General features: G+C 35.9%; 6 protein-coding genes across 6 annotated transcripts; 4 read left to right on the forward strand and 2 right to left on the reverse strand.

The window, feature by feature from the left end:
- Nucleotides 1–203: 203 nt before the first annotated feature.
- On the forward strand, nt 204–1,650 carry LOC116178317 (serine protease inhibitor I/II-like). Its single transcript, XM_031497780.1, has 3 exons — nt 204–447; nt 613–747; nt 1,433–1,650. The coding sequence occupies exons 1-3, from the start codon at nt 396–398 to the stop codon at nt 1,648–1,650; spliced, it is 405 nt and encodes a 134-aa protein (XP_031353640.1). The 5' UTR covers nt 204–395.
- A 1,908-nt stretch (nt 1,651–3,558) lies between these two features.
- Nucleotides 3,559–4,686, reverse strand: LOC116177709 (serine protease inhibitor I/II-like). Its single transcript, XM_031496761.1, has 3 exons — nt 4,390–4,686; nt 4,096–4,236; nt 3,559–3,927 (listed from the first exon to the last, which is right to left on the reverse strand). Exons 1-3 carry the CDS (start codon nt 4,439–4,441, stop codon nt 3,743–3,745), a joined length of 378 nt encoding a protein of 125 aa, XP_031352621.1. The 5' UTR covers nt 4,442–4,686; the 3' UTR covers nt 3,559–3,742.
- Nucleotides 4,687–6,190: 1,504 nt separating this feature from the next.
- Nucleotides 6,191–7,026, forward strand: LOC116177650 (serine protease inhibitor I/II-like). Its single transcript, XM_031496671.1, has 3 exons — nt 6,191–6,255; nt 6,432–6,566; nt 6,712–7,026. Exons 1-3 carry the CDS (start codon nt 6,204–6,206, stop codon nt 6,927–6,929), a joined length of 405 nt encoding a protein of 134 aa, XP_031352531.1. The 5' UTR covers nt 6,191–6,203; the 3' UTR covers nt 6,930–7,026.
- Nucleotides 7,027–10,016: 2,990 nt separating this feature from the next.
- On the forward strand, nt 10,017–10,830 carry LOC116178042 (serine protease inhibitor I/II-like). Its single transcript, XM_031497311.1, has 3 exons — nt 10,017–10,142; nt 10,308–10,442; nt 10,582–10,830. Exons 1-3 carry the CDS (start codon nt 10,091–10,093, stop codon nt 10,797–10,799), a joined length of 405 nt encoding a protein of 134 aa, XP_031353171.1. The 5' UTR covers nt 10,017–10,090; the 3' UTR covers nt 10,800–10,830.
- Nucleotides 10,831–13,099: 2,269 nt separating this feature from the next.
- LOC116177623 lies at nt 13,100–14,113 on the reverse strand. Its single transcript, XM_031496632.1, has 3 exons — nt 13,936–14,113; nt 13,656–13,796; nt 13,100–13,488 (listed from the first exon to the last, which is right to left on the reverse strand). Exons 1-3 carry the CDS (start codon nt 13,985–13,987, stop codon nt 13,205–13,207), a joined length of 477 nt encoding a protein of 158 aa, XP_031352492.1. The 5' UTR covers nt 13,988–14,113; the 3' UTR covers nt 13,100–13,204.
- Nucleotides 14,114–15,417: 1,304 nt separating this feature from the next.
- LOC116177570 (serine protease inhibitor I/II-like) lies at nt 15,418–16,359 on the forward strand. The gene is made up of 3 exons (XM_031496560.1): nt 15,418–15,562; nt 15,780–15,920; nt 16,027–16,359. Exons 1-3 carry the CDS (start codon nt 15,511–15,513, stop codon nt 16,152–16,154), a joined length of 321 nt encoding a protein of 106 aa, XP_031352420.1. The 5' UTR covers nt 15,418–15,510; the 3' UTR covers nt 16,155–16,359.
- The last annotated feature ends 2,049 nt before the right edge of the window (nt 16,360–18,408 follow it).

An 18,408-nucleotide genomic window follows, 5' to 3' on the forward strand; every position in this document is an offset into this window, starting at 1 on the left:
AGACAAAATTATTTTCCCTATACGAAAGCTGCGTGAAGAAAATTAAACCTTATCATCTAATCCCAAAGCATAATACTTTTCAAGAAACCGTCTGTAGTGGGTACACTTGATATGCACTACCAACGGGAATGTACATAGATAGTATTGCTATCTTTTATCGATAGCAGTTGTAACTAACGTAGTAAAATGTTAACGACCATAAAAATCACATAAACAAAGTGCTTGACTTTTTGTAGTCTCGTCATAGATGTACAAAATCCAAGTGTAGGGAGACATTACAGCCAAATAACAGAAATGGGACAGTGATACCCTCCCTCCAAAGGCAAACTAACCAGGTATAAATGGAAGATTAACAGCCATAACGATATCATTCCAGTTCTAAACTTCAAAGCAAAATGAAGACTATTGCTATAGTTTGTTTGGCTTTATTTGCCGTGGTACTTGCTGGTAAGTGTCGAAACGTTGCACCAATTTGGTGACATTTCCTTTAACACGTACAATATAGTTCCTCATAGTATTGCACTAAAAAACAACTTATGAGCACTTTCCTGTAGTTATTTGTCATTAGTCAATAGTTTAGAAATGATAAATATTAATAATAATTTCTTCTAGATAAGCCCACTTGTAAAATAGGCGAGACTAAACGAGAAGACTGTGCTATTTGCGATTGCTTACGTTTGCAGGATGGAAGCATTGACTGGTATTGCACCCAGTATGATTGTACCCATGATGAGTTCTTAAGGAAAGGTAGGTACCCATTCTAACTCATACTATGCCAGTCATATGCAATTTTTGATAATGAACTTTGTCATTATTTGTAAATTCACAGAAGGCACTACACCTTTTCCACTTTTATTCGAGAAGTTGTAAATTGTATTTGAGAATTGTTACTTGTATTTGAGAAAACATCAAAGTAGATGAGAATAGTCAGTTGGATTTGAGAAAACAACAAATGTAGTTGAGAATAGTCAATTGTATTTGAGAAAGTATCATTTAATTTTAAGAAGTCGTTAATTGTATTTCAGAATTCAGATTGTAATATTAAGAATCAAATTTTTATAATTCCGCTACTGTATGTAGTCCCGCAACAGGCTGTTGCGGGACTACATACAGTAGTAGTAGTAGTACATACTGCCAACAGCAGCAGCAGCATCAGGCTATGTTATACATGGGATTTTGTTTTTCTCATTTTCAATTGATATCTTTTCAAATACATTTTACCATTTCTTGAATACAATTTACTACTCTCAAATTCATTTGATGCCTTCTCAAATACAAATCACTATTCTGAACTACATTTGTTGTTTTCTCAAATACATTTTACTATTCTCAAATACAATTGATACTTTCTCAAATTAACTTTATAGTTTCTCGAATAAAAGTGGAAAAGGTGTAATTATCCCAAAAAATTTACTAAATATTCCTTTTTTAGAACCCACGTGCAAAATTGGCGAGACCAAGCATGAAAACTGTGCTTTATGCGAGTGCATGGTTTTCCAAAATGGAATCATCGACTGGTTTTGCACACAAGCTGATTGTCATTTTGATGATCGTTCGAAGACTGATACAGCTAGCAAAGACACGAACCATGTGGACTTGTTGCAACGTATGTTTTCCATAAAGACGGCTCACACAATTCTCAAGAAATGATCTGAATATCACAATTATTTATTACATTGTCACCTTCATCTCATAATAATAAGATTTGTATTTTTCTATTGTAGAAAATGAATAAAAATTGACCTTATTCGTCTTTCGTAATACATATTAAGTTCTTTGGAACAGTTACCCGTAAAATAAAAAGTTAGAGCAATTGTAAGACTAAGCCCTCACATTACTTAAAATGGTTAAAACCATGGATGAGTTGGTGCGTTTGAAAATTCAGAAGACTAGCTGTTTTATGGCGCCTTTAGAAGAACACTTGGACACCATAGCACAACTATTAAGGGATAATTCCTACAAAAACTCTAAAAAGCTACTAAGAAAATTTTGTAAACTGAAGGCTCTGAAAGTTGGGTTAATATGGGTTGTAAAGCATCTTTAGAAATTTTTAAAAACATTTCAAAAGCGTTCTAATGGGGTTCTAAAAAGATACTCAGAAAATACTAACAAATTCCAAGAGGATATTTAGATGATCCAAAGGTCCTAAGAAAATTCACGGAAAAAAGTCTTATAAGATCCTATGGAGTCAAAAATGCAACGTGGGGTGCCTTATTATTATTACTAATTTGCTATATTGACATCTTATGTAATTATTTTAAAGTTCGTTACGGTCACTTAGGGAAGAAAAATATTGGCACACTTATTTGTGCAAGTCAGCACCGTTCCGTTGATTAGTCGCATCTTACGACATGTAATGTCTCTGCAGTAGGAGTATTCTTTCCCGCCCCTGTACGGGTACGTAATGAATTTAAAACGAAAGACAAATCATATTGGGACAACTGTTTCTTTCCTACCTTCCGAAAGTGCTTGGCCCTTGGAATATGAAAATCTTAAAGTTTTTATTGTAAAGCATGTAAGTGGTAAAAATGAAAGCACACGCCGTACCATTTTTTGAAAAAAGTTTCCAGCTTTCAATCAACTTACCATAAACGTAGTGAGAGCGTAAAATGCTTCGTAGAAGTTTGCTGATACTAATCCCATAAAATATTTTGATTAAATCAGGTCGAAACGCATCACAGGTTAAGTAAAGTGGAAAAAAATGAAGAAAGCACACTGCAATGTCTTGCTTTAACATAAACGCTGTAAGGGCGGAAAATCGCTCTTAGGGGAGTGTTACTGCTCAACATCCTAAATATTTCGTATCAAAAGTTTAATAAATTAAACAAAATTGTAAGCACACGTCCTGCTACTCAAGCGCTTTTTGGAGTGTTTGATGCTCGTATTATAAAATAGTCTTATTGATATCAAAGTTTAAATAAAGTGAAGACCATTGGAAGACCATACACTACAATTCTCAAAAAAAGGTTCGAGCCTTCATCCGCCATGGTTATAGTAAAGGGGGAAAGTCCTACTGTTGATGGTTATTTTACCGATGGCTTCATAAATGGGCAATTGGTGGTTTTTTTTTTAAATTTTTTTAAAAAACATTTGAAAGCATTTCTTTTACCTTAAACTTAACATGTAAAACCGAAAAATCCTACTTAGCACTAAATTATCAAAGAAATCACATTTTCCTTCCCACCTTTGGTTACATAGATTGATGCTGCTTCTTTTTTTTAAGGTGACAAGTTAATAAGGTAAGAGCACGAAATTACTGCATACTTTCCATCTATTGTACTATATTGGGCATATAAAGTAATATAAGTAGCAGGCCAATACGACAATATTGAAGAAATCGCAAGATAATCACATAAACTAGGCAAAGCGCAAACACGGATGAAACATTTGGATACAATAGTCGAAAAGGGTACAAAAGCAAAAGAAGAAGTACCTACAAGTAGCGGGTATTTTAAAAAAAAAACAGAAAAGAGGAAAGAATGGTTTAGACGCTCCCTAAAACCAAGCAGATTCTGGAACGACAATGTCGTACAAACACTGCAGCTGGGTGTAATGAAGAGCAGTGAGCAGGAAGCAATTGGGAAATGGGCAATATTGTGGAAAGGTTCTGATTAATATTATAGTGTACAATAAATACAAATTTTATTATGATGAAATGAAGACGAAAATGTAATAAATAATTGTTATGATATTGAGATCACTTCTTCAGAATTCCGTCAGCCGTCTTCATGGAAAACATGTGTTATAACAAGTCCACGTCGATCCTGCCTTTGTTACCTATATCAGTTGGGGAGCCCCTCTTGGAACGATCATCAAAATGACAATCTGCTTGTGCGCAAAACCAATCGGTGATTCCATTTTGGAAGGTCATGCATTCGCATAAAGCACAGTTTTCATGCTTGGTGTCGCCTATTTTGCACGCGGCATCTAAAAAAAGAAAATTTAGTAATATTTTCATCTTCTACCAATACATTTTGGGATAATTGATGCATTTGTTTTGTTAATTTACAAAGAAGCTACTTATGATATAAAGTGGAAAGTGAAAATAAAAACTAAGAATTTTTTCCTGCCAAAGTAAAAGTTAAGAGGACCTACCTTTCCTTAAGAGCTCTTCGTGAGGATTGGTACAATCATATTGTGTGCAATACCAGTCGATGCTTCCATCTTGCAAACGTAAACAATCGCAAATAGCACATTCTTCTCGCTTCGTCTCGCCTAATTTGCATGTGGACTTATCTAAAAGGAATGCATTCTTTTAATATGTTTCACTTCGGTTATTTTCTGAAGTAAAGATTGGAAAACTGCCACAACACATTCATCATTGATATTTGCTTATACTGCGACAGTATCCCACCAGGAAGTAAGATTCCTGTACTACATGCAACTTACCAGCAAGCACCACGGCAAACAGCGCCAAACAGAATACAACAGTAGTCTTCATCTTACTTAAAAGCTTGGAACGGTAATGATATTGTTTAAACTATCAACGGTTAATTTATACAATTTGGCGGTGGTGAGTTCGTTTCCAAGGGAAATGTTCTAATGCCTACCTATACTTGAATTTTGCACATCGATGACGGGATTGTCCCTTGGACAAATAGTCAAGTATTTTGTTTGCGTGATAGTTGTATTATTCGAATACGTCATCGACATTTTACTACGTTAGTTACAATTGTTATCAAAATGTGATAGCAATCTCGACAATGGGAATATACCTTTATTCAAGTGTACCTACAATGTACTTGACTAATAACAAGGCGAACTCGTTGAAATGTTTTGCAAAGCGCACGTCGTTTATTAACGATCACTGCTACTCCAAAGATGTCAGAGTAGAGATACTAACGAGAAACCTTCCGGGTTCGCCTGGTGACGTAGAAGCAAAATATTATCACTCTTTGGCCGAATATACGTATTTTTCTTTTCTTAGGAGGAAAAATTCCAGGGGTAAGTTATGATTAATGCTTGCACCGGACGAACCAACCTGCACTGCATTTCCTTCATTCTTTTGTGACAAATCTGAGGGAAATCTTTAGAAGCCGAAATTTCTTGTGTCCGAGTTTCCTTGTGGAACCAAGTTTCTGGAGGAGAAATTGTCTACAACTGTAGGGATCATCTTTGCAAGCTGTATTGGAAATGTGGTAATCCTTATTCTCCAATTTAAAGTATCACCATGGATGAACGCACTGCCAGAGAAGAACCCTTTGGTGGCACTATACAAGAAAAAATTCTTAAAAAGCCAGTATAGTGTGTATAAGAAATTGCTATTAAACCATTCCAGAATGCGTGACTAGTTATTGCTAGTGACTTGTAACCAATTTATAAGACAATTTGTGTAATATATTAGTATTGTCTTTAGCTTTAAATTGTTCACCGTAGGAAGTGTAGTCCACGTAACCCTTGAATAAATATTTCCAAAAAGGTACCTACTGAAGACGTGATTCAAGTCCACGACTATTTAAAATTATGGAAATGCAGAGGCTTAATTGTAGTTTAAGTAAAATGCACAAGTGTGTTTTGTTTTCATGGAACAGTTACGTGATGGTTGATACAATTTTAAGTGGTTACCACTCCAAACGTTTATGTCACGATTATACAAGGTAGATGTGCGCACTTAGACGACAATTGTGTGAATGTTGGGACCGTAATAGTGGGACTAAACACAAATCCTAATCCTGACCTCGGATCCTTTTGAATATTAAGGTGAATTGCATTCGATCATTAGGCTCGACTTTTGATCGTAGGTTCACAGAAAGTTGTACTGTATGCACTGTGCCAAAGCAGAATCGATTTGCGTACATGAGAGCTTCTTGAAGCAAAAATAAATTGTTTCACATGAAACCTTCATCTAATCCAAAAACATAATACTTGTCAAGAAACCGTTGTGGTAATACATAAGTGGGTACACTTGATATGCACTACAGGGATGCCTACCAACATAGATACTATTGTTATCTTATGTCGATATCGGTTGTAACTAACGTAGTACATGTCAACGACCATAAAAAAATCACATAAACAAAGTGCTCGACTTTCTCTAGCCGACAGCCTCGTCATCGATGTATAAAATTCAAGTGTAGGGAGACACTAGGGTCAAATATCACAAACGGGAAGTGATACCCTCTCTCCAATGGCAAACTCACCAGGTATAAATGGAAGATTAACAGCCATACCGATATCATTACAGTTCTAAACTTCAAAACAAAATGAAGACTATTACTATAGTTTGTTTGGGTTTATTTGCCGTGATACTTGCTGGTAAGTTTAGTGTCGAAACGTTGCACCAATTTGGTGACATTACCTTTAACACATATAGATCCTCATAGTATTGCACTAAAAAACAAGTAGTGAGCAATCTCCTGTAGTAATTATTTCTATTTGTCATTATTCAATAGTTTAGAAATGATAAATATTAATAATACTATTCTTTCTAGATAAGCCCACTTGTAAAATAGGCGAGACGAAACGAGAAGACTGTGCTATTTGCGATTGCCTACGTTTGCAGGATGGAAGCATTGACTGGTATTGCACCCAGTATGATTGTACCCATGATGAGTTCTTAAGGAAAGGTAGGCACCCACTCTAACTCATAGATACTATGCCAGTCATAAGCAGTTTTTGATAATGAACTTTGTCATTATTTGTAAATTCACTAAGTGAAGGCACCAATTATCGCAAAAAAATGTACTCTTTACTAAGTGTTCCTTTTTTTAGAACCCACGTGCAAAATTGGCGAGACCAAGCATGAAAACTGCGCTTTATGCGAGTGCATGGTCTTCCAAAATGGAATCATCGACTGGTTTTGCACACAAGGCGATTGTCATTTTGATGATCGTTCTAAGACTGATACGGCTAGCAAAGACACGAACCATGTGGATTTGTTGCAACGCATGTTTTCCATGAAGACGGCTCACGGAATTCTGAAGAAGTGATCTCAATATCATAACAATTATTTATTACATTGTTACCTTCATCTCATAATAATAAGATTTGTATTTTTATACTGGAGTAAATAAAAAATTGACTTCATTCGTCTCTCGTAATATTAAGTTCTTTGGAACAGCTACCCTTAAAAGAAGAGGTTAGAGCAATTGTAAGACTAAAGGCTCACATGGCTTAAAATGGTTAAAATCATGGATGAGTTCCAGATTTTCAAACTCTGCGATACTATTGCAACATATGAAAAGTAGGAACCTTTAAAGCTTCCCAGCCCTCAAAAGATATCCAATTTTAATTACTCTTTAATGTTTGCTTTGATAAAACCGTGCAATGGGGGCAACAAACATTTTACAAGAGGTAAGTGCATTTGAAAATTAAGAAGACGAGATGCTTTACGGAGGCTGTAAAAAAAACCCTTCAACAGTACAAAACTTCTTCACTGCTCTCAGAACCTGACAAATTTTCACTGGCATAGTTGGGTCATACAACCTCTCACCATACCCTGTTTGATTGTTTATTGCAACTAGATTTGTAACTTATTACCGTTACCGATTAACAAGGATAGTGATGTTATTAGAGAGGCGAAACCTTGTGCTAGTAAAGTTTAATTCAATTGTTTTTGAGCGAGTTGAGCTTGGGACAGTATTTTTCAGGTAATATGGGAGCCTTTAATAATAATTAGGGGATTATAAGAGGTTCCTACAAAAACTCTGAAAAGCGCGTAAGAAAATTTTGCAAACTTAAGGTTCCTATGTAAAGCATCTTTACAAACTTTAAAAAACATTAGAAAAGCATTCTCACAGGAACCCATCAAAAGGATATTGAGGTGATCCAAAGGTCCTAAGAAAATTTTAGGAAAAATATCTGATCCTAAGGAATCAAAAATAAAATACAATGAGGTGTGCCTTATTACTAACTCCCTATATTGAGATCTTATGTAATTATTTTAAATTTCATTACAGCCACTTAGGGAAGAAACAATAACCGGAAGATTTATGTAACTCGAATCTTATTGGCACACTTATTTGTGCAAGTCAAGTGACTCAACACGCCATAGATTAGTCGCCTCTTACGACATGCAGTGTCTCTGCAGTAGGGGTATTCTTTCCCGCCCCTACACGGGCACCGAACTTATTGCTTAACGGAGCAAATCTTTCTTCCCTATCTTCTGAAAATGCCTGACATTTGAAATATGAACATCTTGACGTTTCTAGTCAGTAACTTTGGATTGAGAAGTCTGATCGAAACACTACAAATTGTTTTGGATTCTACGCACCAAAATTAATAAGAAAAAGTGTTTTCCCGAGAAATTTTGGTGTAGTCGATTTTTGGTAAAAAAGGAAGGTTAATCACTGCCTTTTTTTGAGGCCTCCAAAAAAAATTGTCTCAGATCGACCCGGAAAAAATTTTTTTTATAGAATGTGGCCTGTAGAATCCATAATTTCAAACAGTTCCAAGATTGGGCTACTAGTTCAAAAGTTACAGCCTTTTGAATTTTCTTTCGAAATTGGTTTTTGGTCCATAACTTTTTATTGAGAAGTCTGATCAAAAAGTACGAATTGTTTTGGATTCTACGCACCAAAATTAATAAGAAAAAGTGTTTCTCGAGAAATTTTGGTGTAGTCGATTTTTGGTAAAAAAGGAAGGTTATACACTGCATTTTTTTAAGGCCCGAAAAAAAAATTGTCTCAGATCGACTCGGAAAAAAATGTTCTTATAGAATGTGGCCTGTAGAATCCATAATTTCAAACAGTTCCAAGTTCAAAAGTTACAGCCCTTTGAATTTTGGAGTAAAGTATTTACAAAATCAAATACTGCCCAGCTCTGGTAATATGTGAGTATTGTCTTCAGCTAATCAACTTGTGGCATAATAGTTTTCTCGCTTATTGCAAAACGTTGAAAGGAAAAAGAAAAAAGGTAATCGTCTTTCATTCCTCCGACATCCCTGACTACATAGACGCCAGGCGGCCTGTTCAGGATTGTTTGACCCTCTTCAGTCTTCAGTCAGAGAACGGGAATTTAAGGGTAGGTAAAGTTGCGGATTGGAGCGGAAGGAAGGGAAAAATGTAGTCCATGTGACCCCCCTACTCAAGACGCGATTCAAAATTTGAAAGAGTGTTCAAATCCACGGCTATGTAAAGCTATTGACAGGCAACGTACTTAAAATTGTAGTGTATGTAAAATGCACAACAAGAATATTTTTTTCACGAAACAATTACGTGATAGATGATATCATTTTAAGTTGTTACCACTCCAAATGCACTTAAACGATAATTGCATGAATGTTACGAACGTAATTCGCTCATCTCACACAACATTTCACCATTGAATTTGATAGTTATAAATTCAATGATTTCACATAAAAGCCCATGGAAATATCCAAACCCGCCACGTGATATAGGTACCTACGCAGTTTGTTCTTCTACCTATACTATACCATACCAACTTCTATTAAGCTAACATGATTTGTCCACACCCCCCCCCCCCGAGAAATCAAGCAGAACGACAAGTGATCTCTTTATGAGGAGCAATGTTCTTGAAAATTAGTTTGCGGAGAGGCAATTTTTTGTGTATAGAAAGTGAAGGTGGGACAAATCACATATCATGACACTGAACTCGGATCCTATTGAACCTAATGATGATTTCAATTCGATCATTACGCTCGATTTTTTGGATTTCGGTTAGACAAAGCTGTACCTACCTACTGTATGCACTGTGACAAAAAAAACAATTTGCGTACATGAAAGCTTCTTGATGCAAAATTAAATTGTTTCACATGAAACCTTCATCTAATCCAAAAACATAATACTTGTCAAGAAACCGTTGTAGTAATATAGTGGGTACACTTAATATGCACTTCAGGGATGACTACCAACGGGAATTTACAAAGATAATATGGTTATCTTGTATCGATGTCGGTTGTAACTAACGTAGTACAATGTCAACGACCATAAAAAATCACATAAACAAAGTGCTCGACTTTTTCTAGCCGACAGCCTCGTCATCGATGTACAAAATTCAAGTGTAGGGAGACACTAGAGCCAAATATCACAAATGGGAAGTGATATCCTCTCTCCAAAGGCAAACTCACCAGGTATAAATGGAAGATTAACAGCCATAACGATATCATTCCAGTTCTAAATTTCAAAGCAAAATGAAGACTATTGCTATAGTTTGTTTGGGTTTATTTGCCGTGGTGCTTGCTGGTAAGTGTCGTAACGTTGCACCAATTTGGTGACATTACCTTTAACACGTACAATATAGTTCCTCATAGTATTGCACTAAAAAACAACTAGTGAGCACTTTCCTGTAGTTTTTTGTCATTAGTCAATAGTTTAGAAATGATAAATATTAATAATAATTCCTTCTAGATAAGCCCACTTGTAAAATAGGCGAGACGAAACGAGAAGACTGTGCTATTTGCGATTGCTTACGTTTGCAGGATGGAAGCATTGACTGGTATTGCACCCAGTATGATTGTACCCATGATGAGTTCTTAAGGAAAGGTAGGCACCCACTCTAACTCATACTATTCCAGTCATAAGCAGTGTTTGATAATGAACTTTGTCATTATTTGTAAATTCACTAAAAGAAGGCACCAATTATCCCAACAAATTTACTCTTTACTAAGTGTTCCTTTTTTAGAACCCACGTGCAAAATTGGCGAGGCCAAGCATGAAAACTGTACTTTATGCGAGTGTATGGTCTTCCAAAATGGAATCATCGACTGGTTTTGCACACAAGCCGATTGTCATTTTGATGATCGTTCTAAGACTGATACGGCTACCAAAGACACGAACCATGTGGATTTGTTGCAACGCATGTTTTCCATGAAGACGGCTCACGGAATTCTGAAGAAGTGATCTCAATATCATAACAATTATTTATTACATTGTCACCTTCATCTCATAATAATAAGATTTGTATTTTTCTATTAAAGAAAATAAAGAATTGACCTCATCTTTCGTAATATTAAGTTCTTTGGAACAGTTATACATAAAAGAAGAAGTTAAACCTACCACTTGATATAGAAAACATGTCAATGAGAGTAATAAAGATTCTATAAGAGTCAGTTGCATTTGAAAATTAAGAAGGCGAGTTGCTTTATGGCGGCTTTAGAACAACACTTGGACACCATAAAACTTCTTCTTCGCTGCTCAAAAGGCTTTGTGGTAGTAAAGCGTAATTCAATTGTTTTTCACCATTTTCGGGCTCCCATAAAAATGTTTAGAGGATTATAAGAAGTTTCTACAAAAACTCTAAAAAGCGCCTAAGAAAATTTTGAAAACTGAAGGTTCTGAAAATTGTGGCTATAACATTTTTTGTATAGCAATAGCTTTAAGTTTAGAGTACAAATCTTATTAGTAATTACTTACATTTAAATTGTAGTGAAGTTGAATAAATTTACAATAATTTTTGGAAGCATGCTGTAAAAGTGAAGCTAATTACCTATGTAATGTAAGTTTCAAAATAATGTACTTACAGGAAAAAAGATTTTAAGAGTTTTACACAATGACAAACTAATAATATAAAATCTAAAAGCACCAAAATTTAAACAAAAAAATGGGAACACACGTCCTACTATTTTTTTAAAGAAGTTTCAAGCTTTCAATCAACTTACCGTAAACGTAGTAAGGGAAGAAATTGTATTTAGAAGTGTACTGATTCTAGTGCTATAAAATATTTTGATTAAATTCAATCAAACACAGAAAATTGCTACAGTATCAAACCTAAATGTATCAAAAATGTTTAATAAATTTAAAAAAATATGTAATCACATAAGTTGCTGCTCTTGGAAAAAAATGTCCAAGCCTTCAATAGCAGCAAGGGCAGAAAGTCCCATTTAAGGTTTCATGCTTGTCATAAAATATTTTGATTGATTGTCTAATATATCAAACGTTAACAAAGTGTAAAAAATTGAAGCACATTCACTGCAATTCTTTGAAACAGGGTTCAAGCCTTCATTCGATTCACCATGACTGTAGTAAGAGGGGACTTTATTTTGCTGATGGCTGCATACAAAGTGTTTAAATTGAAGAACACAGGCTGCATTTTTTGGCAATCATTTTAAATCTTCATTTACTTTACATTAACCTTAGTAAAAGCGAAAATTCAGCAGCACCAAACTATAAACAAAAATCACATCTTCTTCCCAGTTCAGGTTACATAGATGGGTGTTGGTTGTTTTTTTAAGGCGCGGTTCCCACTGGAGCGATACGATAAGCGATGCAACAGGCGATTCGATAAGCAACCCGATCCTGATTCGACACCGATCACTCATAATCGTGCAAACGTAATGGAAGCAACTTATCTGGTACACACTGGAGCGATCGCGATACTACACCGATAATTATCGGAGTCGCGTCGGGACGAGAGACATAGCTGCCGGGTCGCTTTGAGCGCATATCGTTCGACACGTCCGATTAATCATGCCGGGTCAGCAAGAAGACGTGCAATCCTCTATTTCCTTCGTGAAATTGGTGGAGCAGAAAGCGTGTTTATGGAACTATGCATTGAAAAGTTATAGCAGGACTGATTTGACAGGTGTTACGTGGAAACAAATAGCTGAAAAGCTTAAAGCCCCTTACGCGAATATGCTTTCCATCGATGGAGCCAATACAATTGGGCAGATTCCATAGTTCGCAGTAGCGCTCTGAGGAACTCATGACGACTGATCAAAACAACTGCTCTTTTGCTTATCCTAGAGGCTACATTATCGCTCCAGTGTGCACTGGAGTGTTGCGAAGATAAAAGTTGCATCGGGCGATAAAAGATTGCTCCTGTTGCATCGCTTAACGCATCGCTTCAGTGGGAACCGCGCCTAAGGCACATTGCATACTTGCCATTTATTGCGCTGAATTGACTATACAAAGTAACATAAGTAGCAAGCCAATACTTACATTTGAAAGAAATCGCAGGTTACTAACATACAAATCAAAGAACAAACATTGGGGAAACACTTGGCAACAATAGACGTAATGAAACAGCCAAAGCAGAATAGCAAGCAGCGAGTATTAAAAAAATATAAAACAGAAAAAAGAAAATATGGTTTGGATGCCCCCTAAAACCAAGATGATTCTGGAACGACACTATCAACAAACTTTGCTGCTGGGTATCATGGAAGAGGTATTGGGAAATGGGCAATATTGTGAAAAGGTTCTAATTAATATTATAGTGTATATAATAAAGACAAATTTTATTATGATATAAAATAAAGGCGAAAATGTAATAAATAATTGTGTAATGATGATGAAAGCAAGTTTTTAAATTACATGAAAAGTTTTCTTAGAAAACATGAGTTGTGACAAGTCCACATTGTTCGTGTCTTTGTTTCATTATTGATGCATTTGCAGGTACGGCACTTCGCCGTTTTCGTTTCGCCTGCACTACACTCTCCGTTAGCTGTATCAGTTGGGGAGCCTCTCTTCGAACGTTCATCAAAATGACAATCTGCTTGTGAGCAAAACCAATCGGTGATTCCATTTTGGAAGGTCATACATTCGCATAATGCACAGTTTTCATGCTTGGTCTCGCCTATTTTGCACGTGGGCTCTGTAAAAAATAAAATTTAATAATGTGTACATCCTCTATAAACACTATAATTGGGGCATTTTTTTTAGTTACTTTACAAATAAGCTACTTACTTAGGGTATAAAGTGAAAAGTGCAAATAAAATCTAGGAATTTTTTCCTGCCAAAGTAAATGTTAAGAGGACCCACCTTTCCTTAGGAGCTCTTCGTGAGGATTGGTACAATCATATTGGGTGCAATACCAATCGATGCTTCCATCTTGCAAACGTAAACAGTCGCAAATAGCACATTCTTCTCGCTTCGTCTCTCCTATTTTGCATGTGGACTTATCTAAAAGGAATGCATTCTATTACTATGTTTCACTTCGGATATTTTCTGAAGGTAAAGAATGGAAAACTGTCATTACAAATTCATCAGTGATAATTTCTTACACTGATACAGTATCCCACAGGGAAGCAAAATTACTTACCAGCAAGCACCACGGCAAACAGCGCCAAACAGAATAGAACAGTGGTCTTCATCTTACTTCAAAGCTTGGAATGGTAATGATATTGTTTAAAGTGTCAACGGTTAATTTATACAACTTGGATATGGTGGGTTCGTTTCCAAGGGAAACGCTATGTCGAACTATACTTGAATTTTGTACATCGATGACGCGATAGTTTGCTGGAAAAATAGTCAAGTATTTTATTTGCGCGATTTTAGTATTAGTCGAACACGTCATCATCATTCTACTACGTTAGTTACAATATTGTTATCAACAATGTGATAACAATGTCGACCATGGGTACACCCTTATGTATATCAAGTGTACGTACTCCAAGTTGTAGGTACTTGACTAATAACTAGACCAACTCGCACACGTCGTTAATTAATGATCACTCCTCCTGAGAGAGATTTTGGGACAACATTCGTCCCAAATGATCCTCAACACACATGAAGGACAGACATAATGCAATCCATTTGGACGCGAACCCTTGAACTTCAATTAAGCAGTCGTGGAAAGCCCAAGTGGAAATAATCATCAGAATCAAATGACTTTTATATTATCAAAAAATGAAGCTGCTGGCAATCGCATATGCCAATTAAATGTATGGAATATTTCAAAATTATGCTCGCGAAGAGACTACCCGAGGTGTTTGATAGAATCTGAAAGTCTGGCATATAGGAACCATACGTTTTTGTTCCCAGATACTCCACCGATGCCAAGAAAAGGAGTAACAGTGTTAACACTTGAGATATGTTTTTGTTTCACTTCTTATTATTTATATTTATCTTAAACGACTTTTCCTAGGGATATGTTGACCGGATGGGATTTACATGTGTGCATTAAATTTTTTTTGCAAGAATTTGGTATTTACACAATACAATTATGAGAGTGAAATAATAGAAGTAGTTTTCAGATGGCTACCTACTCCTTCACAGTTTAAGTATGAGAACATTTCATTTATTCATTGTTTTAGGGCCACATCACGAGCGATTTTTTGAGGAACACATTTTTAGAAAATAATTAATAATAAAGCGAATTCTCTTATAATTAAATCTAATCGCGGATCGAAATCCAGTAGTTTACACGGAACATTTTCAAGCTATTCAGATTCAATGATTTGGATCAATTCTTTGTAATAGTTTTTCGGATCTTGATTGTATGCACCAACATAGTGCCAAGGTAAAACCAATTTGTCTGCACGAAATTTCTTTCAAGAAAGTATAAGTGGTTATAAATGACCTCTTATCGTCTAAGCATAAACCATCATTTCAACTAGGGACAAATCGATACTTTTCAAGAAACATTTTCTACTGAGTAGGTACACTTCATCGAATTGTCGTTATCTATTGTAACTAATGTAGTAAAAATCAAGTAAACAATACACTCGGCTTTTTCTAGCCAACACCATCGTCATCGATGTACAAAATTCAAGTATCGGTAGACAAATAACACAAATGGGATAGTGATTCCCTCCCTCCAAAAGCGATTACGCCATGTATAAATCGAAGGTGAATACCCTAACGATGTCATTACAGTTCTAAACTTCAAATCAAAATGAAAACCGTAGCGATAGTGTGTTTATGCTTGTTTGCCGTGGTGCTTGCTGGTAAGTGTTGAAGGTTTGCACAAAATTGACGAACTCGATTTTCACATTCATGGAGTAGCTTGTAGAATACCTCAAAATGAAGCTTCTAACTTCTATTTTTTGCAGTGAAATTCTGTTTACATTTCTATTTCACCATTAATAAAACGATTACCACTGATGAGCGTTTTATTACTTAGTATTTAAGCACGATAAAAATTACTAATTCTCTTCTTTGTAGATAAGTCCCCATGTACAATAGGCGAGACCAAGCGAGAAGAATGTGCTATTTGCGATTGCTTACGCTTTCCAGATGGAAGCATCGATTGGTATTGCACTCACTGGGACTGCAATAATCCTCATGATGAGCTTTTAGGGAAAGGTAGGTTTAACTTTAAATGTAACACAAATGACGAACTTGTTCTGTGCCAGTAACAAGAGGCAAAATATTTACGGTCATTATACCAATGGCATGATTCATTTTTTAGAGGATACGTGCAAAGTAGGCGAGACCAAGCATGAAAACTGTGCTTTATGCGAATGCATGACCTTTCAAAATGGAATCACCGATTGGTTTTGCACGCAAGCAGATTGCGAGGAAAGGATCCGAAACTGATATAACGACAGGAGAGTGTAGAGAAGGAGAGACGAAAACAGAGGAGTGCCGTACTTGTAAATGCATCAATAATTAAACAAAGACACGAACCCTGTGCGGACTTGTTACGACTCATGTTTTCCATGAGGACGGCCCATGAAAGTTTAACGCCCATATTATCATAACTGTCACCTTCATTGCATCACAATAAATTTACTACTTTCGTTGTACTGTACTTTATACTGTATAGAAAGTTTGGCACTATTAGCTAGACAACATAGTATTACTCTGCTCTTTCATGTCAACAAAAAGGTTAAAAAAGGTAACGTATTGTTGATCTCTCCTTAGAGGTGTAGTGTACTTAACCCCCAGGTTCTACGCTAACTTCACACTATACAAGAACACGGAAATTAAATAAACCCGGCAACGATTAAAAATGGCCACCCGAATGACTATTCACTCTAAAACTAAACAAGATCCCGCTTAAATTTGAAAAGTGGCACGTGATAAAACATCTAAGGCAGGGCCCCCTTACGTTAGTTGAAGACAACGCTTTGACCTGAAGCACAGTAGGGAAGGAACGTTAAAGAAAACACTGAAATTGTGAAAAGTTTGTTTAATAATGATCGTAATTATTATGATTGTAAAAACCCGGAAAATTTTTGTTTTTTGTGAACAATTAATTGAAAAATGGATTTAAATCCTAGTTTAAATTGGTCGGTATTGGAAAAAATAGTTTAAGCAACACTGGAATAAACTAGTTTTTGTTCCCGTAAAAATATTAAAGCCCTCGGCAAACCTCTTTAAACCATCTCTCAGGAACAAAAACTCTTTTTAATCTCTTGCTACTTAATATACTATTAAATTATATTACTTTTAACTTTTAACCACATATGCTTGTGCTTCTAATAAAGGCAAACACATCGCCTATTGTAAACATTAAGTGTGCGCATGCGCAGACTGCGCAATGCTAACTTTCTATGCGTTAACATATTTCCTTTTGTACACATAAATAGTTTGTTGTATGACCTTTTGGGAAGTACTGATGATTGCATGGAAAATGCGCTAAAGTGACTCTCCTTCGGGCGAAAATTTTTTACTTTTTCATTTCAAAATGCATAAGTAAGAAGCAAAAAGTGATTGACAAATTTTGAGATATTCCTAATAGACAGAGTACATGTTCACTTTTTATATTCATACTTAATAAGAAGAGTGCAAAAATGGTCGACAAACTTTTGAGGAATTTATAAATTCAAGGGGAAGTTTCCCCATACAGGCCACTCCTTTAGTGTATATTTAATAGGAAATGGGAAAATATAGCCTACGAATTTTGCAAGATTTTTAGAAAACAAGGGATGGTTACGCGGCAAGTGAACCTCTTCATTTCATAATAAATATGTAAAAATCAAAAATTAGTGAGAATTTTGCAAAATTCGTAATCAACACAGTACATTTTTGCGTCCTGGGTACTTTCTACGATCATGGTCGACAAATTGGGGAATTCTTTAAAACCAGAGAATGTTTTCAGGTATGGGCCCTTTCTTTACTTCATATTTCATAGGAAAAACGCTACCAGTGTAGGTTAAATGGGGACAAAGTTGTCCCCTTTTGTGACTAAAAAAATGCATTTGAAATTTTTGAAAAATCTGATATCACGGAAAAACTGAAAATGTAAATTTCGTTTTTATTTTCCCTAGCTTAAACGGTCGAAAATGGACGGTTCCCGTTAGCACCTTCTATGGGTAGTCTTTTTTTCGCAGAATCTCAATCTCTTATACCCCCAAACCCCCCGGTTCTACCTTCTTTTCAATAATATTTAACGACCTTAGCATTACAATGTTTTTAAAAGGGTGCATGAAACATACTCTAACATACAAAGAGACATTGAATATTTCTTTTGCTGGGGAGTATACCACTTGCCTTTAATGAGATATAAGGGAATATATCCGATCACAATAAGAGGTCGAGCAGGAGAACTATGGTTGGTAGAAATTAATTCCTTTCGTTGAGACCAGGGTTGAGACCTTTCATTAGAGTACCATGAAGGGTAGATCGGATGTTTACCCACCCTCCTCCAATTTTCAAAAGTTTTACTTGACACCACTAGAGGCATGCATATGGGGGGGGGGCTTTAAGACAGTAAAGTTTAATGGCCGTCTGGCACACCTTCAAGGTATAGGCTCCCTAGTCCACAACATCCCAGGACTCTGGGACCATTCCCCTAGAAGTAGTTCAAAACGGCAGAATTGGGTCCGGACGGACGGACAAAACGCAA

The sequence above is a fragment of the Photinus pyralis genome, unplaced genomic scaffold (assembly GCF_008802855.1).
Source record: "Photinus pyralis isolate 1611_PpyrPB1 unplaced genomic scaffold, Ppyr1.3 Ppyr1.4_LG8, whole genome shotgun sequence".
In the NCBI taxonomy this organism is placed as follows: domain Eukaryota; kingdom Metazoa; phylum Arthropoda; class Insecta; order Coleoptera; family Lampyridae; genus Photinus; species Photinus pyralis.

Excerpts from the sequence above, each read along its gene's own strand:
- LOC116178317 (XM_031497780.1), top strand. The coding sequence starts at position 396 with ATGAAGACTATTGCTATAGTTTGTTTGGCTTTATTTGCCGTGGTACTT. Across the intron at positions 448-612 it reads ATTTGCCGTGGTACTTGCTG|ATAAGCCCACTTGTAAAATA; the intron begins GTAAGTGTCGAA and ends AATTTCTTCTAG. Across the intron at positions 748-1,432 it reads TGATGAGTTCTTAAGGAAAG|AACCCACGTGCAAAATTGGC; the intron begins GTAGGTACCCAT and ends TTCCTTTTTTAG.
- LOC116177709 (XM_031496761.1), bottom strand. The coding sequence starts at position 4,441 with ATGAAGACTACTGTTGTATTCTGTTTGGCGCTGTTTGCCGTGGTGCTT. Across the intron at positions 4,237-4,389 it reads GTTTGCCGTGGTGCTTGCTG|ATAAGTCCACATGCAAATTA; the intron begins GTAAGTTGCATG and ends CATTCCTTTTAG. Across the intron at positions 3,928-4,095 it reads CGAAGAGCTCTTAAGGAAAG|ATGCCGCGTGCAAAATAGGC; the intron begins GTAGGTCCTCTT and ends TTCTTTTTTTAG.
- LOC116177650 (XM_031496671.1), top strand. The coding sequence starts at position 6,204 with ATGAAGACTATTACTATAGTTTGTTTGGGTTTATTTGCCGTGATACTT. Across the intron at positions 6,256-6,431 it reads ATTTGCCGTGATACTTGCTG|ATAAGCCCACTTGTAAAATA; the intron begins GTAAGTTTAGTG and ends TATTCTTTCTAG. Across the intron at positions 6,567-6,711 it reads TGATGAGTTCTTAAGGAAAG|AACCCACGTGCAAAATTGGC; the intron begins GTAGGCACCCAC and ends TCCTTTTTTTAG.
- LOC116178042 (XM_031497311.1), top strand. The coding sequence starts at position 10,091 with ATGAAGACTATTGCTATAGTTTGTTTGGGTTTATTTGCCGTGGTGCTT. Across the intron at positions 10,143-10,307 it reads ATTTGCCGTGGTGCTTGCTG|ATAAGCCCACTTGTAAAATA; the intron begins GTAAGTGTCGTA and ends AATTCCTTCTAG. Across the intron at positions 10,443-10,581 it reads TGATGAGTTCTTAAGGAAAG|AACCCACGTGCAAAATTGGC; the intron begins GTAGGCACCCAC and ends TTCCTTTTTTAG.
- LOC116177623 (XM_031496632.1), bottom strand. The coding sequence starts at position 13,987 with ATGAAGACCACTGTTCTATTCTGTTTGGCGCTGTTTGCCGTGGTGCTT. Across the intron at positions 13,797-13,935 it reads GTTTGCCGTGGTGCTTGCTG|ATAAGTCCACATGCAAAATA; the intron begins GTAAGTAATTTT and ends CATTCCTTTTAG. Across the intron at positions 13,489-13,655 it reads CGAAGAGCTCCTAAGGAAAG|AGCCCACGTGCAAAATAGGC; the intron begins GTGGGTCCTCTT and ends TATTTTTTACAG.
- LOC116177570 (XM_031496560.1), top strand. The coding sequence starts at position 15,511 with ATGAAAACCGTAGCGATAGTGTGTTTATGCTTGTTTGCCGTGGTGCTT. Across the intron at positions 15,563-15,779 it reads GTTTGCCGTGGTGCTTGCTG|ATAAGTCCCCATGTACAATA; the intron begins GTAAGTGTTGAA and ends TCTTCTTTGTAG. Across the intron at positions 15,921-16,026 it reads TGATGAGCTTTTAGGGAAAG|AGGATACGTGCAAAGTAGGC; the intron begins GTAGGTTTAACT and ends TTCATTTTTTAG.